Source organism: Neolamprologus multifasciatus, chromosome 15 (assembly GCF_963576455.1).
Source record: "Neolamprologus multifasciatus chromosome 15, fNeoMul1.2, whole genome shotgun sequence".
Taxonomy (NCBI): Eukaryota; Metazoa; Chordata; class Actinopteri; order Cichliformes; family Cichlidae; genus Neolamprologus; species Neolamprologus multifasciatus.
In genome coordinates this window covers 7,763,868-7,788,529 of record NC_140453.1, presented here as the reverse complement: position 1 = coordinate 7,788,529, position 24,662 = coordinate 7,763,868, and the positions used below count along the sequence as shown (strand labels likewise).

At 40.2% G+C, this 24,662-nt stretch overlaps 1 protein-coding gene across 2 annotated transcripts in view; it reads right to left on the bottom strand.

Annotated features, from left to right (window-relative positions):
• Positions 1 to 8,659: 8,659 nt before the first annotated feature.
• vegfab (vascular endothelial growth factor Ab) overlaps positions 8,660 to 24,662 on the bottom strand; it is a 30,349-nt gene continuing 14,346 nt past the window's right edge. For both annotated transcript variants that reach the window (XM_085133047.1, XM_085133048.1), the window contains one exon: positions 8,660 to 24,237. In XM_085133047.1, coding sequence (XP_084989173.1) covers positions 24,216 to 24,237 — 22 coding nt within the window. In that variant the 3' untranslated portion in view covers positions 8,660 to 24,215. The remainder of the gene's footprint in view (positions 24,238 to 24,662) is intronic.

Genomic DNA, 24,662 nt, shown 5'->3' with positions numbered 1-24,662 from the left:
GTGTGTTGGGATTTTTTAAAAAAAATCCTATTTTTATGATTTTTTTTCAAGGTTTTGATTCATAAATCCCATTCCATGTAGTTGTCAACTCCTGTTTTCTCAATGTTTTTAACACATATTCATGTTTTAAACATTTTAAAATTGTATTTAAGTATAATGCTAACACTTGCAACTTCCTCACTGCTTTGTCATACATTCTTGAAGGTGCTTGAAGAAAAAAAGGTCTGCTTACTTACAAGGTAACACTTTTTTTTTATCACAGAAGAAAAAAACCTATGGCTGAATAAGATCTAAATGCTAATAAAGTAAAGAACAGAAAAGGATATAACGATATCCATATTATATAAAGTAAAGCAATATAGCAACTTCCGTAGCATTTGTCCCTACAGGCACTCCTCCTTTAGTAACTGAGTAGGCTAGCTAGTATAGCTAAGGATTTAAGATTGCTAAACTGAATCTGGCAGTGTGGCTGTGAACTTCACCTATCATTAAGAATGAATAGAAAAGTAGCTAATAGATAATAAGGTATATGTTAAAAAATAGAATAGGCAAAAAAGAATAAAAATCATGAAAACTAAAGTAACATTATGCACTTGCATGCTATAAGTCATGAGTAAAGCACAGTTTAAAAAACAGTAGTTGTAATTGTTTTAATGCAATTAAATCTTGACACTTGACAATTAACATCCATCCATCTTTATGAGACTTTTCAAGGTGAGCTAAATTTGGAAGCCAACTGAACTAAACAACAATTTCAGACCTGATAAAACGCCCCCAAACAAAACAAAAACAATACCTGATTTTCAAACAAAAGTTCATTCAGTGATATAGCAGATCTGTGTGCTTTGTGCTTCAAGTTTCTCGTCACTGGTCAGTACCATGAAGGGAGGAGGCACCTTTTTTTTCTTTTAACTTTCAAGCTAGTCCTTGGATTAACTTTGCCAATTACTTATCTTAAACTTAAGCTTAATCACTACATGCCAACCCCCCCAGCTCTTATCCTTTATATTAACGTAACACCAGGTTTCCAATCTCCAAATCTAATATGTTTTCCCTGTGGGAAACAGCCATCTTTCTGAATGAGGGAGGTGAGCCCAACATAATGCTTTCTTGACTTGTAACTTCACAAGTGTTTTGTGGATTGTTCTTATAAGAATTAGCACTTACCACACCAAACCTGTCATTACTGTAGACAAAGGCTTGAGGTAAATGTATAAAACACAAACAAATGTTATACAATCAAAAGCGTGATGGGCAGGACATAGTGTAATATTTACATCTAATATTCTCCTACTGACGCAGTAATGACTCAGAGAAGGTGCCAGCTAAAGGGGTAAGGATGACCAGTGAAACCTTACAGCCAGCTCCATTACCAAGAACCTGGTGGATATTTTAGACAGCAACTCTCACCACTGTAGAATGTAGATAAACACATACCATTTAAGTTCCCTGTCATAATCCTACAGTCAACAAACCTTCCCTGGCAACATTGCTCTGCCAGTTTACAATGCTAAGTCACAATTACAGCACCTCTAATTACTGGGTTAACTCTTTGTATGTATGAATGTCAGTGTATGTGTGAGTTTGAATATCTGTGTTTCTGCCCAGCCACGCCAGTGTCTGCAGGGAAAAGAGGTTTTAGGGATGTGGTCGAAGGCAGATGGAATCCCTTAAACGCACTGCTGCATGGTTCTCCTGAATCTTTAAAATGTATTTTAACCAGTTTACCCCCAAAATATATATAATATATACAAAAAAAGATGGAGTGCCATTTAAAAATAAAAAATCAACACAAGGCACAGATATGCCAAAAAGAAACTAGGAAGGTTTATAGTTGCCACTGTAAAAGTCTTTTTAAGAAATACCTTTTCTTGTGCTCACTCCATTTTCCCTGCCACAACTCCAGGCTATATTTGGCCTCTGCTGCTCTGCTCAGCCTTTCTTTGTAGCTGGCCTTTTGCTTCTCCCTCACTAAGGGATGGTGAGAGAAATGAAAGCTATGCTGTGGGGCTGCATTTAAACACACTCGTGATTTAAGATAAACCAGTAATTGGAAAGGCTATTGACCGGATATAAGAGCATCCCCAACTTAGTTCAATGGCTCTGAGGTTTATTTAACAGTAAAAGCAGACAAAGTAATGATTTTGACCTGATGATGGCACCAGACGTTAATGATTTAGCAAAGTTTTCGCTCCTCTGCACACCTTGAGTGAGTGTACAACATGTAATGCTAATCGGTAAAATAGCTGATGAGTCATTTCACTCAAAACCCCATGTGGAAACCTCATGACGCTTAAAGTCAGAGGATCACCACTGTCACTGGAATCCACAGTCTGTGAGCAATCTTCAAGAACGTTACCAAATGTTGTGCTGATTCACCAAGGGAATGTGAAAACTCAAAAGTCAAGGGATGACACAAAAGCCCATTACGCATCATGACAGTCTGTATACAAACATTCAAAGTGCTGGACCACCCAACACTGTGCACAGACTGAGGTCATGATCTAAGGAGAAAGTCACTTAAGAGTAGCCTCAAGAGTATGACTTACACTGACGTCACATGATTTCATCATCGAAATGAGGTAAACAAAAACTGGGAAGGAGACAGAGTAGAGGTGAGTTAACACAAAGGGCAAGGGAAGGGTGTCAAAATTGAGCTATTGCTCAATGGGTAAAGTGGGTTGGAGGTAGTATGTGATAAATAACATGATTTTTTTTTTAAAACAACCCAAAACAAAAGGAGACGGTCAATAAAACCCAAGTAGAGGAAGACTCACAAACAGGGAGTGTGTTAAAGGATTTTAAAAAAAACCCCAGAGTGTCAGTGAAACAAATAAAAAACAAGAGTACTGGACTTATCATTTTAACCACTAAGACTACACATGGGATATGGAAAATGAAAAATACAGCTGGAATTGCTTGGATCAAGTCAAATTTTAAAATCAGACAATTGCAGCAACCAACTATGTTTTCAGCCTTTACATGAATTCTCATAGACCATAGGTTTTTCCAACCTGCACTAAGATTAGCACAGAGAATCTCCAACTGCTTCTCTGTTGCAGCCAATAGTGATGTGCCGGTCGCGAACGAAAAGGCTCTTAGAGCCGACTCTTTGAAGTGAACGACATTGGGAGTCGTGTTTTTTTTCTGTCTTTCACCCTCTCTCTTTTTTTTTTCCGCTTCACTCTGCACCCGAACCTTGTGCTTGCGCTGGGCAGAGGGGGGAGGGGCGGTAGTTACACTCGCAGTAGCACAGGAACAGAGCGGGAGGGAGAGAGAGAGAAAGACAGCCAGGGACAACAACATCACATTAGAAAGGTATAGTAATCATCCACAACTATTTTCAGTTGCGGATGATAAAGGATTCAGAAATTTTATTCATGCAGGCCCATATGACGGAGAATGTGCATCTTCTTTTTGTTTTCATATTTTAATTTATATTTAATTGTGTTGTGGTTTGCAGTGTTTTGTGTCACTTTAGTTTTGTTTAAAAGGAAAAAGCTGAAAATTTAAATAGTTAAAAGTTGAAATGTAAATAGTTGGGTTTTTTTATTATATGATTTATTTATTACATTTTATGTGGAGTGAATGAATAAAAGTATATTTACGGTGGCCCCTAGAGACAAAGCACGTACGAACTCCAAAACACGTACGAACTCCAAAACACGTACAAACTCCGAAGCACGTACAAAAGACAACAGAAGTGCTCCAGGATGCTAGGCGCAGTGTTGACCTTTTGTTACCTAGTGGCTACACAAGCCAGGAAGTACCAACAACTAGATTTGGTGTGTGGTAGTAACAGGTAAATGAACATTTTTTGTAATGATTTGAATATATATGAGTGCTTGTGTATAAATACACAAACAATACACATATGCTTTCAATTGTGTAATTTAAGTGATCTAGGTAGCTCTGTTTTGGAAGTTCAGTTAACGCTAGAAATGTGTTTTGGAGTTTGTACGTGCTTTTTGGAGTTTGTATGTGTTTTGTCTCTAGGGGCCACCGTATATATTTATATATAAATATATATAAATAAAACCACGTTTTTTTTTTTACATTCGTAATTCCTTTTGTGTGTAATTTTATATTGTTGTTAATGATAAATTAATTAAAGCAACAAAACAACCTGAAGAGCCAGTTGGGAGCCGAAAGAGCCGGCTCTTTTAGTGAGCTGAGCCGAAAGAGCCAGTTCTCTAAATCGAGCCGGAAATCCCATCACTAGCAGCCAAGAAACTGAAGTACCACAAACCGTGTAATTGAAATTTCTTGGGTGACAATTCTTTTCTTGTTAAAACTCACTTGTTTGGCCTTTGTCAAGCCCTTTACACACTGCATGCGAAATTGTATCTGTAAAAATGTTTGTTGATGAATATTTCGCATATAAAATATTTTTCAGACTCCTCAGTATTCTAATGCATCCATTTCATACTAGGCACGTAAATTTGGCTGGGCAAATTAAGTGCCACATGCTTTTTTTCTAACCAACGCATGGCTTTCATTTCCAATTTTTGGGATCAAATAAAGCAGATCTGACTCGACTGGATCTTACCAATTCTGCCATTGGCAATAAGCATACTTGTAAGATCAAAATTGGTTCTCTAAAATTAACCTTTCTCTATCCCCTCCTCAGCCATGTGGTCCAAACACAGCAACAAGAGCTCACCCACTGACATCCTAAAACATATACGAAAGTGGGCCGTAATGACAAAAGCTTCATACTCACGGTATCAAACCAGAATTTCTCCCTTCTGTTGCATTCTCTTGAGAATTGGCTAAACCCAAATCTCAGTTTAACCTTTGTTATTTCGAACCATCAGGACCAGCTCATCATTGCTTGGTGCCAACTTCATTATTTTCACAGCGTGTTTCTTTGCGGACTTATATTCTGCAAAGAATGCAACTCTTTCAGTTAATCTCATATTTAAAAAATTCTGAATTTCATGTTACTTATTCACAAGTTAGAGACACATCTGCTAACAGGTGTGCCATAGCGTCTGTCTGCTAGGCCTCGCCTCCGCTAATTTGAGCAGCTAAACTGGAGCTCTTGACAGTGTTTGTGCCTTTTGGAGCATTTTTAATGGCAAGTAATATGACTTACTCTTTGAGCTAGGCAGAGAAATTTGTGCTTCATTTTTGGTGAGTGAAATTTGTATACTTTATTAGTCTGTTATTTAGTACTAGTGTTGGCTAATAAGAGCAGTAGCACTCTCTGTTGCACTCTCGTGTAAACATGATGAATTCTGGCTCTGTCAGGCAAAATACTAATGTTGACGCTTCAAAATTGGAATTCCACAAAGCAGCTGGTGACGTCACCGTGGTTACGTTCATATTTTACATAAGTCACCAGTACTGAATCTTTGCTCAGTGTATTGACTTGGCACGCTTTTGTGTGCTTCTCTGAAAAAACAAAAAACAAAAGCCCAAACAGTCATTTAGCACAGGGATCTTGCAGGAAGGAAAAACGATTTTTCTTATCAGTGCAGCCACACTTGTAACACGAGGCGATGTAGTTTACATAGGGACTGTGCCCTGCTAAACTGCATGGCCTCTCATATTTTTAAACGATCCTGTGCTTGTCTCTGTGTTCACCTTGAACTTTAATATCCCTTCTTGTTGCCACTCCCAGACATTCTGCTCTGCACACCAATAAAAAGCAAAGCTCCACCACCACCTTTTCTAATTGTATAAAATATAAGTAGGCATCTTCAAATGCTTCCAGACAGTCTTTTGTGCCTCCAATGCACCGCAAGTGTCTGTGCACATGCTCGTAAACCCTGTATGTAGCATTAGCAGAGGCCTGTGGCGGCTGGAGCAGAGTCAAAGCAATCGTCGCTGCCAAGAAACTTCTGGCTCTCTGTGTGGCATATTCTCCTGAAACCCGAGGTGCAACATTGACATTATCTCAGTACACAAGCGCTGGAAAGAAGTACTAGGGGTTTGTGGAAAAAGCAAAGCAGTTATGTAAAACTTTAAATGAACCACCATGCACCTGTTTGATAGGGCACCCTTGATACACTGATTCCTTCTCATGTTTTCATAAACTGCCTATTTGCGTACCTTGGATGGGACTGATAAACTGCAAGCTGTGACCTATAGCTTTACCCTCCAGAAAGTTCCCGGTTTGTTAGTTGTGAGGTCGATGTGAACTAAGCTGCCAAATAGGAACACATACCATTCCCGAGAACTCCGCAGGACTAGAGGATCTGGTGACAGTGGCTCTTGCCTTACAGATAGTCAATGCTAAAATGAGATACGCTATGTGGGGGGTGTGGTAGGAGCATGAGGTATGAGAGCAAGAGGGAAAAGTGGAGATAGTGGGCAGAGGAAAGCGAGAAGTGTAATGTGGTGCTCGAACGATCACGTGTCAATGAGTTCATATTTATCCCTCCTTGCTTCACTCTGGGGAGGAGTAAGGAGGGGTGCTGCTTTTATGAATCCACTGCATGTTTTCATTTCTCTTTTATCCCCTTCGTATGGAAAGAGTTACATTTTGGCAACTGGCTTTCATGTGCACGTCGCTTCCATTATTTATACAGTCTTTGTGCACACTTCAGAAAGCGAAATCCCACCACGGCTCATGAGATTGGTGATAGGTTGTTTACTTTCACACTATACTTGACATGTATTCTTAATGGCACCATGAAACTTAAAATTCCTTGTGAAGTTCCTATAGGTACACCTCGCTGTACAAGGGTATATCCAGCTTACTGTATATGATATACCTTCACAAAGGCTCAAATGAAAGGGGGATTTCAGGTTTGCTATTGAACATTCACTTTGAGGAATTCTCCAGAGATCACACACTACTTCCACTGTTCAGTTCTTTCTAATGTTATTGAGTGTGTGTGTATATATGCTCGTTTTGGCTCTCTCTCTCTCTGTGTATGTGTGTGTGTGTGAATATCTGTTCTCTTATCTGCTTGTCCTTGAGCTTAAGACTGCCAGACAAACCTCAGTAAGCTTGTCAGACAGAAACAGACAGCGTAAACATGCTCACCCTTCAATCTTCTGTATTTCTTGGGTATTTCTGCCACTACTGTCCAGATCAAATTGCAGGGCTGCGAGATGTTCCATTGTGCTACGCAGCCCAGTCCAGCAAGTTTTCAACATAACGGTCACATTCATTGAAATGCAAGATTTTTTTTGTAGTAGAATTCTTTGAAAACCAGTAAAGAAAAGAAAATTAAAATATTTTATTTGAAGACCCATACAAGTATAGTCTTTAAATATTATTTAAATAAGCAAGTAGTTTTTTCTTTATCTTCTCTCTAAGTCTGTGTGGGGTCTCTCCTGGTACTCTTACATCCTTGCGCAGATTGATTTGTGATCCTAATCAACTTAAAATGTACGTAGGTGGATGTCTGTCACTCTGTGTTAGCCACAGAGCAGACAGCCGACCCCGGCCCTTGCCCTGTGACAGCTGGGGTAAGCTCCAACCCCCACGACCCTGAACTGGACAAGTGGTTAAGAAAATCAATGGATAAATACGGAGCGGGGAAAAAGCATCTGTCCCCTTCGTGAATTCTTACTATTTTACATAGTTCTCACACTGAAATATTTCAGATCATTGAACAAACCAAAGAAAGGTAACCCAAGTAAACACAAAATGCAGTTCCTAAATCATGATTTTATTTAATAAGGGAGAAACCTATCCTAACCTACCTGGCCTGGTGTGAAAAAGTAATTGTCCCTTAAATGTACTAACTGGTTTTGCCTCCCTTAGCAGCAAGAACTGGAATCAAGTGCTTATGATAACTGGAAATGCGTCTTTCATTTCACTGTGGATGAATTTTGGCCCACTCTTCTTTACAGAAATGTTTTGATTTGGCGACACTGGAGAGTTTTCTAGTATGAATAGCTTGTTCAAGGCATCTGCAAAGGCATTCTGGACTAAGTCACGCCAAAATCTTCATGTGTTTTTTTGAGCCATTCATAGGTGGACAGAGGTGGTGTGCTGTGGATCATTGTCCTGTAGCATAAGCCAAGTGTGCTTGAGCTTCAGGGCTCAAACTGATGGTCAGACTTCAGGATTTTCTGGTGGAGGGCAGAATTCATGGTCTCATCAGTTATAACAAGTCATCCAGGGCTTGAAACAGCAGAGCTGCACCAGACCATCATACTACCACCACCATGTTCGACTGTTGGTATGATTTTCTTTTGTTGAGATGCTGTGTCAGCTTTATGACAGATGTAATGGGACACAAAGCTTCTAAGAAATGCAAATGTTGTGTGGTCAAACCACAGAATCTTTCCGCAGAAGTCTTCAAGATCATCAAGATTATTTTTGGTAAATGTGAGATGAGTCTTTGTGCTCTTTTTGGTCAGCAGTAATTTTCTCCCATGGATGCTATTTTTGCCCATTTTTGTCTCCTTTTCATTGCTGAATCATAAGCACTAAATATAACTGAGGCAAGTGAGGCCTGCAGTTCTTTAGACATTGTTCTGGGTTCTTTTATGACCTCCTAGATGAGTCATCAGTGCATTCTTGGAGATATTTTGGTAGACTCCTCCTTTTGGAAAGGTTCACCCACTATTCCAAGTTTCACTGTGATTCGCTGGAGTCCTGAAGCCTGAGAAATAGCTTTATAACCTTTTCCACACTGATAGATGTCAATCACTTTGTTTCTCAGCTGTTTGTGGCATGATGTGTTTTTTAAAAAAAAATCTTTTAATTCCTTAGTTTCTGTGTTTTTTGCATTTTAGTAAGAAGTCTTGTTTTTTTTTTTCTTGTATATCATTACTATTGACAATAATCTCCCTAGTGTTCCTGTTCGTGCCTCGCTCTGCACTCCCTGTCACTGACTTCTTGAGTCGTATTATTTAGGTCTGTGTTCCGGATAGTTTTCCTCTTTTACTTGTTACTTGTTAATTTTCTGTTGCTTCATGTGTTAGCTCTGTCAATCCCTGATTGCTTTCACCTGTTGTTCATTACTTCCACCTGTGTCTTCTTCCTCAGCTGTTTGCCGTCCCCAATCAGTTCTCATTTCTGTTGTCAGTTTGTCCTTGATATGTTTTCTGCTCGTTCCCTGGAGTTTCTGGATTTTTAGTTTATTGCTACTTTTAGGACATTTACAAACAACCTAATACAGGAATAGGGTTTTTTAGTGATTGGAAAAGCTTCGGGTTTTGTGAAAAGCTGAAACATTTGATGCAACTGTGCCAGAAAAACAATCTGACATCCATCTCCACAGTGACACCTACTGGCTACTTTTGCAATGGTCATATCTTGATAATGCTATTCTTTGAAACAAAGACATAGACACAGTTTCCAAATGAAGCTACATATTATACCTAACTGTCGATAATTATGATCAAATCATCAAAAAATGAGATTGTTAAGGACAGCAAGATGTGACGGTAATGGACGGTGTGTTTCGGCAAATACTATTTTTCCACATTTCTGCAAGAGACACCTTTACATTCTGTACTACACATTTCCTGTAAACGCCCAAGTACACACACTAATGGTACACCGGGGTCAATTTTTAGTGTTCTTCTCTTACAAACTGCAAAACAGAAATTATTTTATTTGGGCAACCCATACTGTTAGATGGGTATGACAGTGCCATTGTACCACATCTCTTAATTTCTTACTGTTGTTCTGTTGCAAGGAAACTTGGTGTGAATTTTGACTGTGCTTTAAAATTTAATCAACAGATTAGCTCTGTTGTAAAGACAAACAGAGTAGTTCAGGCTTTTATTACTGCTTGTCTAGGCTATTGTAACTCATATGTTTGCTCTGATCAGTCACTACTTCGTCGCCTACAAGCTGTTCAAAATGCAGTAGCACGCCTTTTGATGGGAAAGAAACGCTATGATCACATTACACCTGTATTGACCTCCTTACTACGCTTTAAGTCCATTTGAGGATCCAGTTTAAAATTTAATTGATGTTTTTAAGTGCCTCAGTGGTTTGAGTCTCCGTCCTACCAGAGCACTGAGGTCTACGAATCAGGTGTTTTGGGACATTCCTAGATCCAGGATTAAAAGCAGAGCTGGTAAAGTCTTTTCAGTGGTGGCTCCTAATCTTTGGAACAACTTACCTTTTCACATAAGAGCTGCGTAGTCTCTTAATCATTTTAAAACACTGTTAAAAACTTACTAGTTCTTGCTTGCTCTCAGGTCTAATTGAGCACAGTGTCCTGGCTTTAGTCTAACTTGTGTTGTTGTGTTTGATTTTTAGTGTTTTTCTTTATTGCTGATTTAGTGACTGTTACATATAATGTGTATTTTGTATAGCTCATACAGGACTTTGGTTAGCTGGGGTTGTTTAAAGTGTGCTATAGAAATAAACTTTGATTTGACTTGCATGCAGACCAGGCAGGCTTTGTTTCGAACTGGCTGAATGACAACCTGCGCTACCTCCTAAACCACAGCTGCTCCACAGAACACAGACTGCTTGACAGGACTGTCTATTTACTGTTTCATAATCAAAAAATGTGTATCCATCATTCAGCCTCCTGAAAATGATCTGTGTAATGAATAAAGGGACATCTAAACAACTTTTATAGTTATACGTGGAAAAAATCCCAGTTATGAAATTTCAGTGGCTGGATGTAATGACGCAAATGACTCTTTCAGTTCAGCTGGCTTTAATGAAAAAGGAAGCAAGTGGTTTTTGAGATGCTTCATGTTTCCTGTTATTTTTATACTCAAACGGATATGCGCATAAGCTAAACTGTAATCTGTGCTGTAATGCAATGGTTTTACGTTATTCTACTTTCTTGGAAGACACTGTTTCCTGCATGCTCTCTGTCATGTAATAACCTGGTGGTGTTTTTCTTTTGGGGGAGCAGCACATTATTCTGTGATGAAGCAGAGGACCTTCTGAGGCTGAAGTAATCTTAAAAACCTAGCACAATGTTGAGTGATTGGATGATAGATTTCTTGGACAGAATTGTTAGTCGCTATCAATCCACGTATGCGAAAATCCTAGAATATGGCACAGTAAGCAGATTATACCTAATCCACTTAGGGTGTTAGATTATTTTATATGCTATACACTCTGTGATCACAACGTGAGACATAATGCGACAAGATTGCACACTATATGAGCTAAATATAAGACATGGGATTTGCTTGTGAACATCACACTTGTAATGGGTATGAAGTATTAGCTGTGGTGTGACACGTAGGCTTTAGAATACTGTGTAACGAGTCACACTAAAATAGAGAACTGCATTAGCTGTTACAATGTTAATGATAATGCCATCATTCCTTTTTTAGAGTGCAACCAGTTCTGGTTAAATGCCCCCACCCACCCATTTACTCGCGGTTTGATTGGCAAGCCTAAGTAAAACGAAAGTAATCACATGTTAATGATTTAAGTGGTCAGAAATAGGCCGATTTCACAGAGAACACGCTGGGAATGTCTAAATCTCACCTTACACAGGCCCCTCTAAATGCTAATCTCTCTGAAATATCTGCTGCTCCAGGACACTGTGTTTCTGGGCGACGTGTTACCTACAATTAGCCACGGCTAATTAACGGCACCACCAGCCAGCGTGTACAATAAAGCAATGAGGCATGGCTCAGTAGCTTGGCTACTAGCTGTTAAACACAGCCAGGTGTCTCACATTTTTAAAAAGCCGTCGTTAATCAAGCTTAATTAATGTACCTGCGGATCGTGTGTCTGAAAATGGAAAATTACTGTATTTGTCATGACCAGGTTGCAAATGCCTTTAAGGGTGTGTAGGTGTTTTACACCACATCACAGCACATAACTGGATATCCTCTTAGCTCCCATCCTCCTCTGTGAGATGATCTGATCTCGTGTTTAGTGTTTAAAGTGAATGTTATTTAACTCTGTAAGTCAAAGTGGATATTTTCTCCATCCATATTTCATCCATTCATCTCCAACTGGCTGCTGGATACTTGGTTTTAAACCACTGTTGCCCAGTGAGAGTAGAACGAGGGACAGGAGTTTGGTTCAGTGTGGGAAAAGTCAGGGAGACACTACACAGCATGTTTATTGTCTTGGGCAGCTGATACCAGCAAAATGTTCTGGTCAAAGTTTGTTGTGGTCATCCAGAGGACGAAAATGGTCCAGTGTCTGCCCCGAGGGAGGAAGATGAAAAGTGAGTCATAGAGAAGAAAGAAGGAGGCTAAACAACTATAAAAGGAGGGTAAGGTTGACAGAAATGAGCAAATAACTCCCACCGAGTGACTGGTGCTCAGCTATGACAGTCTCACAACCAGGTTTTCAAACACAAAACAAGCAAATATCTGCAGAATGACAGAACTTTTAATCTAGGTGGTGGTAGATGGAAGATGTGAAGGTGCAGTCCTATTAGTACAGAGCCCTAAGTAAATCTGTGAGGTCTGATGCCTTGATTATTTCTAGACATTTTGGACATGTGACAGTCATGGTGACATGGGGGACCAGGTGAATAAGGCCATAGACTCTTCAAGCTGGCAACTGTTTGTAGGCATCTTTGGCTAGCAACCAAATCACTAGGAGGTTTGTGGTGCAGTAGTTTTTTGTTTTTTTGCTGTTGATTTCACCTAACAAGAGCCAGCAACGTCCAGTTACCACTGACAACCAGGCAGGGAATGCAAATTTTTCCATAGCATGTCCAATTTGGTGGATAACTCTCGAGGAGTGTGTGCATGAAAAATGTGCAAAAACGGCACTTGTGTGTGAATTGTTGTTGCCACATGGCCCACATCAAATATTAACATTACGTTGCTCTCTTTTTTCAGTATAATATTTAATTTTTTTCCCCAAAAGCAGCATTTTATTGGAATGTAAAGTTCAAATCATGATTTAAATGTCTTGTGGTTATTAGTACATTTACACTGTGTTCAGACTTGGATTGTTGTGAATGTGTGATGTGGTTTCTAGTGTCAGTTTGGCTGAGAACAGCGTTAAAGTGTAGCTAGCAAGGTGACAGAGAGTCCTGTAGTGATTAATAAGATCTAGCTAATGTTCATCTGCAGTAAAGTTGCTGATGGTATTGAAAACAGACAAAGCTGATATCTTGTAACAGTTCAAGGAAGAAGAAACATGCATTCAGGGTAGTCGTGTGGGGTCATGTAGTTATATTTTACAGTTACAAATTGTTATGGAAATTGCATTGCTTTTGCCCACTTTATTATGTACACTTTGCTAGTACCAGGGTGGACCCTGTTTTGCTTTCAGAAGTGATTCAGGTGCTGGAAACAGTTCTCAGACATTGTGGTCCATATTGACATGATACCATCACACAGTTGCTGCAGATTTGTTGGCTTCACAGCCATAATGTGAACGCATGTTCCCCAAGGTGCATTTGAGAAATCTGAGTGCAGTGAATTCATTGTCATCTAAGGAGCTTGGAAAGAAAAGCGCCTGGACTTCTTTAAGTTGCTTGAAGATGTTTCACCAACAACAAGGCACCAACTGTCTGCCATTTATAATCCAGTTTTGAGATCCCTTCCCAGATGCCTTAACGCCCATTCACATCCTGGGCCATTTGACCTCAGGAAATCACATGATAGGGTGGGGCTAGGTTTCACAATGAGCTCACCTGAAACCTTGGCTGATTGTGACCTACACCCGTTTTCACATCTGGGCTCGTGTGATAAGGTAGAGGATCATTAGGGTGTCCATTGTCCCTCTTGGGGGGGGACACCCACAGGGCTTAAATCTGGGACTCTCCACCATTTGACCCCAGACCTGAAGAAGCTTCTTGGATGAGAGGTGAAACATCTTCAACCAACTTAAAGAAGTCCAGACGCTTTTCTTTCCAAGCTCCTTAGACTGTGATGACCTGGATGACTGAGAACCTTCACAGACAATTCAATGTCATGTTCAAGAAACCAGTTTTAGATGACTTGAACTTCGTGAGAAAGCAAATCCATTACACCACCAGCACCCTGAACCACTGATATAAAGGAGGATGGATCCATGCTGTCACATTGTGTCTGGCTGAAGCAGCAGAAAGTGAGACTCATCAGGCTAGGCAACATTTTCCAATCGTCTGTTGTCCAGTTTTGGTGAGCCCATGTGAACTGTAACCTCTGTTTCCTATTTCACGCTGTTAGGAGTGCCACTCCAATTTGGTTTTCTGCTGTTGTAGCGCATCTTCTTCAAGATTTAAAGTACTGTGAATTCAAAGATGTTCTTCTGCATACTTTGGGTGTAAAAACTGTTTATTTGAGTTACTGTTGCCTTTCTATCAGGTCAAAGCAGGCTTGCCTAGTTCTCCTCTGATCTCTGGCATCAACGAGGCATTTCCTCCCACAGAACTGCCGCTCACTGGATATTTTCTCTTTTTCGGATCATTCTCTGTAAATCCTAGAAACTGGGAAAATCCCAGGAGATCAACAGTTTCTGAAATACTCCGACTAGTCTTTTGACACCAACAACCATGCCATGTTCAAAGTAACTGGCACGGTCCCCATTCTGATGCTCAGTTTGAACATCAAGAAGTCATCTAGTCCAAGTCTAGATGACTAAATGTGTTGACTTAGGGTGGCTGATTCAATATTTGTGGTAAGCAATTGATTAGGTGTAACTAATAAAGGGTGTAACTGATAAAATGTGTAACTAATAATGTGTAACTAATAAATAACTAATAAAATGTGGGATGGGAACTAGTCACTAGGGTGACTAGTTCCCATCCCACATTTTGTTGTAGGCATAAACAATTATGTTAATTCAGCTACAGACACACAAGCAGATGATAGATGTTGCCTTTCATAAAGTTTTGAAAGGCCTTTTATATAACAATATAACAAAAACAAAAAACTGTTAGATAAGAAGTCAGACAGCATACATGCACACGCTTGCACAGAAATGAAGCCAAAACTACTTTTTGGACTTTGGGATTACAAGAGTCAAGTTTCACTAGAGAGCCTCCTTATATCCATGTTCACCATAATCTTGCAGGTGTCACTGACGATTTAATCACTGATTTTCTTTTGGAGGAATGAGGGAGTAAATTAGTGTTGTTCTCTGCCGTAATCCTAAAATTTCATCCCTTTTAAAGTCGGCTTCCTCTACTGTTTTCTGAGTGATTTGCAGTTGATCGGGAGATGAATGGTTTGCCAAGTTTTAACACTGAGCCCTTGTGGATTCTCTAACAAGGCCAGGCCTGTCTAATACAAAACACTACACAAATCGAGCTCCTTTCTGCCTGATCTGCAGTAATTCCCCCAGCTCACATCACTTCCTCACTTGCAGATCTCGCAGTTATACAGCACACACTGTAATGCCAGCAAATTACTTTTCAAAACTGCTCAACTGCTAATTAGATAGCTTTGGTGCAGACGTGCTGGGTCAGTGACCCTCTGCCCTACAGAAGTGCTCTTAAGCAAGACAGAATCCCTCATTGTTCCTGAACTCGGGTCTCCCTGAGCAGGGGCAAAGTTAAAAGAATGTTTCAATAAGAAGATTGATATAATAGTTTGAAACTGCTCTGGTATTGACTTAAGTGTTTCACAACAAAAAAAAATAAATCTTGAAGCACCTAAGTTAAAGAGTTGTCCCAAAAATATCACACTTGATTTGATTAAAAACAGACAGGAAGCACAGTTGCAGCACAATCACGCACGATTTCATTTCGTGCAATTCAAAGTAGATCTGAATGTAGGGCACGGAAAAAGAGAGAGAGAGAGAGAGAGAGAGAGAGCGGTGAGAGGAAGTAATCACTAAAATGAATCGATCAATCGATGCATTTATTTTCTTGTACATGAAAACAAATACACGCACACAGCACACGCACGGGTATTTCTGGTAATGCTGTCATAATGAGGGTAAGCTGGACTACACCCATGTGAGAGCTGAGTGGGTGCTCTGGAGCCAGGCTGGCAAAACCACAATTGACCAGTCTGCCCAGTCGAGTATACACTTCATAAATGTAACGCCATGATGTCAGTTTAAAACTCACAACCTTTGCCCAGTTCAGCTCTACAGTCCTCGTTTCTGTCAGTGAGCATATTACATTCGCTGAGTTCCCTCAGTTTCTCTTGTTCTTCTACATTCAAACACACCCACAGATGAATGACAGGGTGTGCTCCCCCCTCTGCCCCACTCTCCCTTCCTTCACCTTCTCACACCTGCTCGCCTCCATTCCAACCTTATCCTCTTTTCTCACCCCTGCATCTCACCACCTACTTCAGCTCAATTAGTCTCTTTTCCACTGCTCCTCTAGTCATCCTTAAACTGATTTTAGTCTTACTCTCATTCACGCCCTCCTTCCCTCTCCGGTTTCTGGCCTCATGCCTCATGAAGGATATTTTCCAGCGTGACAGTCAGTTAGAAATGTGAATAAATATAGATCAGAAGCCTTAAAGACAACGTACGTGTAAGTGAGCACATATTAGGCCTAAACGCTGCAGACACGCCTCAGGGAGGGGTTTTGCCGAGTCATGATTTCTCTCGGTTTAAATCAGCAGCGTGGTGTGATTTACCTGCTTGCAAGCACGTCTCTTGTTTCAGGTCTTAAGGTTCGCAGGACTTTAATCTCACTAGCTTTCCTTGTTCTCCATTTTCGCTCTGTGGAAAACTGATCTCAACCTGAGTCATTTTCATATTCATCAATCTGTCATTATATATTTCAGGTAAAGAGGCAATGCTGTCATTTGTTGTATGCCTAGATTTGAAAATTGCACAAGAAATATAGCTTTTAATTGTGCATTGTTACTTCCCTGCCTTAGTCACACCATATACTATAATGACTCTCTGGGTGTGGTCAGGGAAATAACAGACTAACTCATATATATAACAGGTAAACTGTCCCATTTAATATTGCCTGCAGTGGTATAATCCCTCAGTTCCCTTTGTAATTTTTGAAATGTTTAACTATTTATTAAAGCAGATGTAAACAATAACTTGATTGTCAGTATGTAATGAAATATCACCTACAGTGACCACACCATAAAGATGATCTACCAACAGTTTTTCTTTTGACTTTATGGAAAACAGGTTTGCTGTTTTAGTCACATTTAGCTGCCTTCAACATAAAGCCACAAGAGGAAGATGTTTTTGGGTAAAAGGTAAGGCGAACGCCTTACTATATGCTTTCCACACCTAACAAGGGAACCTAGTCGAGCTGTTAGATATTTCATGCTATTTTATGCCAAATATTCTAAATTTCTAAAGCTTCAAACCACCTAATTTTATTTTGCCTTTCTTGACAACCAGAAATCCACCTAACAGACACAGAAGAACTGTTTGGATAAAGCTATTTATCGAGGACTAACTACCCCTGGAAATTCAGCATAAGAATTTGTTCGCTCCAAAGTAGTGCATGTGTCTAGAATCAGAAAGAGATTGCACAAATCTGATTTGCAAGGTGGTCCAGTGATTAATACTTTTGCCTCACACCAAGAAAGGTCTAAGTTCAAACCTAGAGTGAGTTAACCCTAACCCCTAATGTCCAAATATCCCCCCAAAAGGCCATGAGATGGCGAGGTCCCAAGTTGATCTGATAATCTTTTGCATTCTTCTGTGTCTTTGACTCGGATATTAATCGCAATGCTCAAAATCCAGCAAAGCACAAAGACCAGCCATGCTGATCATGACATGTTGCACCAGTTATAAGTAAATAAAAGGAGCACCAGAGCAGTCTTCCGTTGAGTGTGATATTTTTCTTTCATTCTGCAATGGTGTGATTCGATTGCATCATCAGTATATGATGTGATATCGATAGATTCAACTGTTTTCACAAACACTCCTTACAGATAAAGTTCCCCATTCAGATTTACTTATCTTCCTTTTTGGGGAAATGTGAAAAGAAAGTTTGATTTGCCTGTTTTCCAACCACACACACGTACACACACATGTCGGCTGCTTTTACACACCTTTTCTTTGCTTTCAGTTTACCTGCCTGTTGCTTTTTGGTGTGGTTAGAGTAATCAGAACCAATTATCAGGACCAATAATTTTTATTGAATTCTGTCCATACTGTATAGGAATGTTTCTTGTTTGTTAAGCCACTTTAAGACTGACCTGTGAATCATTCAATAAGAAAAAGAAAATGTGTTGCGTTTACCCACCACAGAACCAATTTTAAATTGTTTTTTATGCACTTTGTTACCAGCAGCCTGTTGTAAAACCTGAATGTAGGAAAAATGCTAAATATAACAGCTTGGCAGGCATAAATGGTACCTTTGTTCCAACAAGTTGATTTTTAAACAGCAGAAATAGAAAAAAAAATCTAGCAAAGACCTGACACTGGACCTGAGAGATGCATCTGGCCCTTCAGTCGATCCATCTGCTGTTCACTGAAGCCTCATCAAAAATTGCATCAGCGGAAGGGTGGCTGTCAAGAAGCCATTCCTAAGGGAAACGGGGAGAAAAGGATGAGATATACCAAACTACACAAGAACTGGAAAGAGAATAAGTGGCAACATCATTTGTCATCAATATGTATGGAGCAGATTGGAGGAGAAGTACAACAGTGAGTACAAGGCTTTGTAGTTGTTTGAGGCTGTTTTTCAGTCAATGGTGTTGGAGATCTTGTCAGAACTGATGGAATTATGAATGCAGAAAAACATCTTCAGATTTTGATCCACCATCTGGAAAACATCTGATTGGCAAGGACTCATGATTGCAAATACGTTGCTCATGGAGTAAACACTATTAGTCATGGATTGGCCTCCCCAGAGCCCGGACTTCAACACTATTGAAGCAGTGTGGGATTATCTCAACAGAGAACAGAATGAAGGCAGCCAACATCCAAAGAACAGCTTGTTGCATGTCCCCCAAGAAGCCTGGAGAATTATTCAATGACTAATGACATTCAAGCTTGTTAGAATTGCACAAACTCTTTTGCCTTGTATACTGTGTTTACATCTTTGTTTCAATAAATCGCTACATCTTTTCCCCACTTTTCTTGCAAAATATAAAGAAATGAGAGGTGACTTTTTTGGACAGTACTGTATATTATCCATTTGTTGGTGAGATCATACTTATAAACAACAAATTCCCCTCTGAGTCTTTTTATGAAACATATAAAAATCTGAAAAAGTTTAAATCATCTGGACAGTCTGGACAGGCAGCTAACTTGCTTGCTTCTTTCTGGGCTCATGTTAAATCACAGATTAGATGGTTTATGGCATTCTTGTAGGAGTTTTACCCAGTGAAGGGGGGCCCACAATTTACAGGGATTATATGGTGTGCTTTATATCTAGGTATGCACATAAAGAGCATGAGCCAGGGAGAGCAGAGCTTTTGCATGGCTGCATTAGCACCATGCAGGAGCTAATCCAGCAAGCAGCAAGCAATGGGGCTAAGTGGAACAGAGTTTTAAAACAAACACGTCCAAAGAGCCAAAAACTGCCACTTAATCTACATTCATAGGGGTTAGATTTGGTCCTAGACATCAGCTGCTGCTGACGGGTCACTGACTAATACATGCTCTTACAGCTAAACCTGCTCATTGTCCCCCCTTTTGGGTAAAAATTGAGGCAAAATGGTTATTTGGAGAAGCTGAGCAAAAATAGACAGCCTACTTTTATTTGGAAACTGCAGATATCAGGTTTGCTGTAAAACACATGCATAAAGTGTCAAAATACAAGCTGCATGTCCAAAAGTTCAAATTAAAAGGCAGAGTGGGGGAAAAAGGGTCTACAGGGGTAAACGGGAACTGTAGACCATGAGCCAAAAAAAAGGAAATCAGTTCCTAGGACTTTATTTCTAGGTAATGTTTTTGAGTTCCTAAAAAGGTCTTTCCAAGAAAAGTTGCTGTGGGGACTGTGGGGCCAATGAAAAGGTAGATCGATGATGCAGGTAAACAAGAATCTTTATTCCGTTCAATTTAACAAGTGGCAGCCAGTGATGTTGACTCAAGTCGATATCTGTGTAGCTGAAAGCTCACCTGCACCCCCCCTCCCCCCAATATAAAGACACAGTCAGATAATGATTGACTCCTTGTTTTGGAAGTATTCCTTGTCGTCATTGAGGATTTGTTTGTTAATGCCTAACAGTTGCAGAGAGCTGAGCAGAAGGGATGCAGTGTTTCTTCGAATCAATGAAATATGATCCAGGAAGGCTGATTTACGTAATAGATTCATGCGTTTAAAGGTTTATCAGATGCCAAAGCACTACATGGTATAATAAAAAATGATTAGGAAGGATTTTACACGCTAACTTGAAAGTGATTATGGCAACAATCATTATACAGCAACCATAAAGCCCACTGCGTCAGCACATCTCCCCCATCAATACAGTGATTGGCGGCTTTATTCAGCAGTCCAAATGTTGATGTAGTGAAATGAATGCGAAGCAATCAATGCGCTCCATGACTACGCCTGTAAAACAGTAAAATAAAAGTAAAAATCAGATCTGATTTAAGTTCGGCCAGGCTGAACCTCTGGATCGCTTCAAGCGTGGCTGCTATTTTTAGGTGGCTCTTTTTAAACTTGCAAGTGTGCATTTGCATGCACCTCCAGCTTGTGCAGATAGTGAACATAAACCTGATGTCATCTGACCTTCATGTTAGGGATGACAGCCCAGTATCTGACCATGACCTAAAAGCTAAATGGGGGGTCGGCTTTTGAGAAGGGGATATTTGGTGCAATGAATTGAACTGTGGACACGTTCCGCTCTTCTGTTGTATGCTGGCAGTCAGCAGATTTTGGTCCCTACCTGCTCTATTCACATGGTTTATTTCACTATAACTCATTATGTCATTTTCTCCTAATTGAAATTCAAGTACGAGGTCACTGTTTCGACATGCTGGAGGAAATCCAGCGCACATCCGCAGGTGTGTGAGTGCAAGCAGCCAGAGCAGACTTCCGTGGAGTGATTTAAAAATAACAGCAGAGCTTAAAATGGACCAGTGGTGCACCAACAGACAATCTTGAGTGGGACAGTGGCTAAATTTAAATAAGGTATGTACCTTTGATCACACCAACTATTGCAGAGTGAGTATAATGTATCCCAGATTTGTGTCACCATGACCTGCACAAAAAAACACATTTATCTTGCCTTTACTGTTAATCACACAAATCAACACAAATTAGGTGTTGTTCTCTTCTGCGCTCTGATAGACAGTTGGAGGAATGAATTATTTGATGTCCTGCAGAATTTGTACGTTTGCTCACTTCAAAAGAAATGAACAGTCTGCAATTTTTATGGTAGTTTCATTTTTAATGTAAAGAGACAGAATATCAACCAAAACCCCAGAAAAACTAAAACTCTCACACTGACTTGCATGTCACTGAGTGAGATAAGTATTTGGTCTCTGTAATCTCTTTAATCAGAGATTCAGACACGGCTTGGGAGAAAGCCGTGTCTGATGTATGGTCAGGTGAAACATAAATGCAGCTCTTTGGCATCAATGACCTGTCGTGTCAGAAATGCAGAGTACGACCCAAAGAACACCATCCCTGCTGTCAAACACGGAGGTGGAAACATTATGCTTTGGGCTGTTTTTCTGTTAAGGCTACAGGACAATTTTACTGCATTGAGGGGCCATCCATCCATTTTCTTCCGCTTATCCAGGGCCGGGTCGCGGGGGCAGAAGCCCAAGCAGAGAAGCCCAGACCTCCCTCTCCCCAGCCACCTCCTCCAGCTTATCCGGGGGAACACTAAGGCGTTCCCAGGCCAGCCAAGAGATATAATCTCTCTAGCGTGTCCTGGGCTTCCTCCCGGTGGGACATGCTCGGAAAACCTCGCCCAGGAGGCATCCTCGTCAGATGCCTGAACTACCTCAACTGGCTCCTTTCGATGTGGAGGAGCAGCAGCTCTACACTTAGCACCTACCGAATGGCCGAACTTCTCACCCTATCTCTAAGGGGGAGGCCAGCCACCCTTTGGAAGAAACCCATTTCTGCTGCTTGTATTCGCGATCTTGTTCTTTCAGTCACTACCCACAGCTCGTGACCATAGGTGAGGGTAGGGGTGTAGATCGACCGGTAAATTGAGAGCTTCACTTTTACGCTCAGCTCTCTCTTCACCACAACAGACCGGTACAGCGGCTGCAGTGGTGCGGACGCTGTACTGGCACCAATCCGTCTGTCGATCTCCCGCTCCCTTCTCCCATCACTCGTGAACAAGACCCCGAGATACTTAAACTCCTCCACTTGGGGCAGGGTCTCGTCCCTGACCCGGAGTGGGCCAATGGACCATAAATTATTGGACGAGAACCTTGTTCCTTTAGCTAGAACACTGAAGGTCTGGAAGGGTCTTCCAGCAAAACAATAAAAAAACAAAACAAAAAAGTGGCCAAGAAGAAGCACATTAAAGTTGTGGAGTGGCCCAGCCAGAAAAAGTTGTGGTGGGAGCTGAAGCTTAGAGTTTAGAGAGTTTCTGTAAAGAGGAGTGGGCCAACATCCCTCCTTAGACATGTACAAACCTGGTGACCAACTACAAGAAACTTTTTTTTTTTTTGCAAATCAATTTTACAACTTTTATTTCTTTCTGAGTTTTTGGACGATTCTTGTCTCTCTCTACCATTAAATATTAGAGACTGCTCATTTCCTTGGAAGTCAGCACAACTTACAAATTCAGCAGTGAATTGAATAATTACTTCCCCACTGCAGCCGTCTATACTCAGATTTAACAAATGAAGATATTGCATGGTGCTTTAAGGTGGCATTTTATTCATTGAACTGAATATCGGTCTCTCATAAAAAATATATATATTTATGTGCAGGAGTTTCTTATTCGTCTCTTCGGCTTCCTTTCATTATTATTAGAGGTGCGAATGTCACTTTGCCGCACAAAAACAGAAGAACACCGCTGCCCAATTAAATTTCCGAAAAACACAGCATTCACAACACAGCAACCTTTTTCTTATTTTTTATAAAACAATATGATTTGAAAATAAATATGCTTTACTGTTTACACAGACAAAGAAAACATGTTAATAGTGAGGAAGAGACAAAGGGATCTAATAATTAGGGCTCTAAGACTGATGGCAGAAAGATGCAGATTGTTATCCAGATTTGAAAACGGTGGTAGTGTTGTAGTATTGTATACTGAGCTGCGAGCAGTAGTTTTTTATATTTGCATCTCGGGCCGTGTACAAAACACACGTCCACTACTTACTTAAATACTTAAATACTTACTTCACACAGATGTATCCCATTCAATCACTCATATAGACATTAACTCTTACACACACACACACAAGTTGAAATTGCCCTTAGATGAGACGGGTTGAAAAGGAGGAGGTGTTATCAGTACAAATGATCAATTTAGGGAATGTTAAAATCATTTATGATTTTTTTGTTGTTGCTTATTTTGTTTCGTAGAAACGAGAGTAGCCATCAGTGACCTTACACATGGGGAGATAGGACAGCCACAGGTACATAACACTGCATACATAAATAGACCAAATTAAATATGGGTAGACTGAATACTGAAAAATACTCTATAACATAAATTATCTAGGATGAACTATGGCGTAAAGGGATATTAAGTATGTACAGGTTTAGAGAAGCTGTATAATCACTGGATTCTGTATTGAGTTCAACATCGAAGAAAACTACGTCGACAGCTGACAGACTCCTGAAACAATGCAGACAAAAATAATTTAAAAAGCAGTACTCTTTCGTGAGGCACAGTTTTCAAATGGAATCAATCATACAGTGGTTTTCTTGTAGGACATAGCAATACATACAAACTCTATATCGATGACCAGTATCCCTTTAAAAGTATATGGCACTTCAGAGTCTCCTCTGATCACAGACGTGACCCATGTAAGCACAGGTCAGTGCTGCACAGTCTTCAAAGGGAAGGAAGTGATATCACGAGGAGAAAAAAGGCAAAACGTCGTCTGAGAAAGGTCCATCCATCGCTTAAAAAAAAAAAAAAAGACACCCACGTCCTCTTCAGTCTTGCCTGCTGTTTTAGCAGTTAAATATATATTAGATTGAGAGGTTTCGCATGTTATGATTGAAACACAACCACAGTAGACTTGTATCCAGTGGAGTAATTGTACACAATGATCTGACGATAAGACTACACCTGCACTGCAAGCCTGTTAGAAATGCAAAACCACATAGCTCCTATTTTGCTTTTAGACGAATCATGGGCTTAGTTATTACAGTAGCAGCAACAATTCTGTATATTCTTTTTTTTTCTCTCTTTAAATGTGGTCTATGTACACACAGATATACAGTGGCAGGAAATTTCAGTTCAGTCCTTCTTTTTGTTCTGTTTCGGTCCATGGGGAATGCTTTCCACAGAAAAGAAGAGCTTACGGTTCAAAGGTCAAAAAGTGCGTGCTGTGAAGTATCTCTAATATATTCCTTCATCTTGTACATCTGGTGCCCCCACTTCTCTCATCTTCTTGGCTTGTCACATCTAAACAAGAAGAAAGAGAAATGATCGTAAGCGCAATAAACGTTTATAGGGAACATTAAAATCAGCCTATTTTTAATTCTTTTGTCTTGCTCACACAAATGCAGGCAAGGTGGCATTTATTTGGAGATAACTTATCTCATAAACTCCCCTTCCGGTTCTCCATCTATGCCCTACAAGCTGTTCCGATTCATTCACCTCTCGGTACTACACGGGGATCTGTCTGGCCCAGTAGGCCTACCCCAAACCCCATATGCTGTCACATCTACATAAGGGTGTGGTCCCAGCTAGTGAATTAATAATTAAGTCACTTTGCCGCTTGGTCCTGGGCAAGCAGGGATGCAGCTTTTTGAAATAATCATAGTTGAAAACAATGAAAAGGGCACGGAAACAAATTTCTGCAGACTGCAGACTTTGCCAGTTCAACA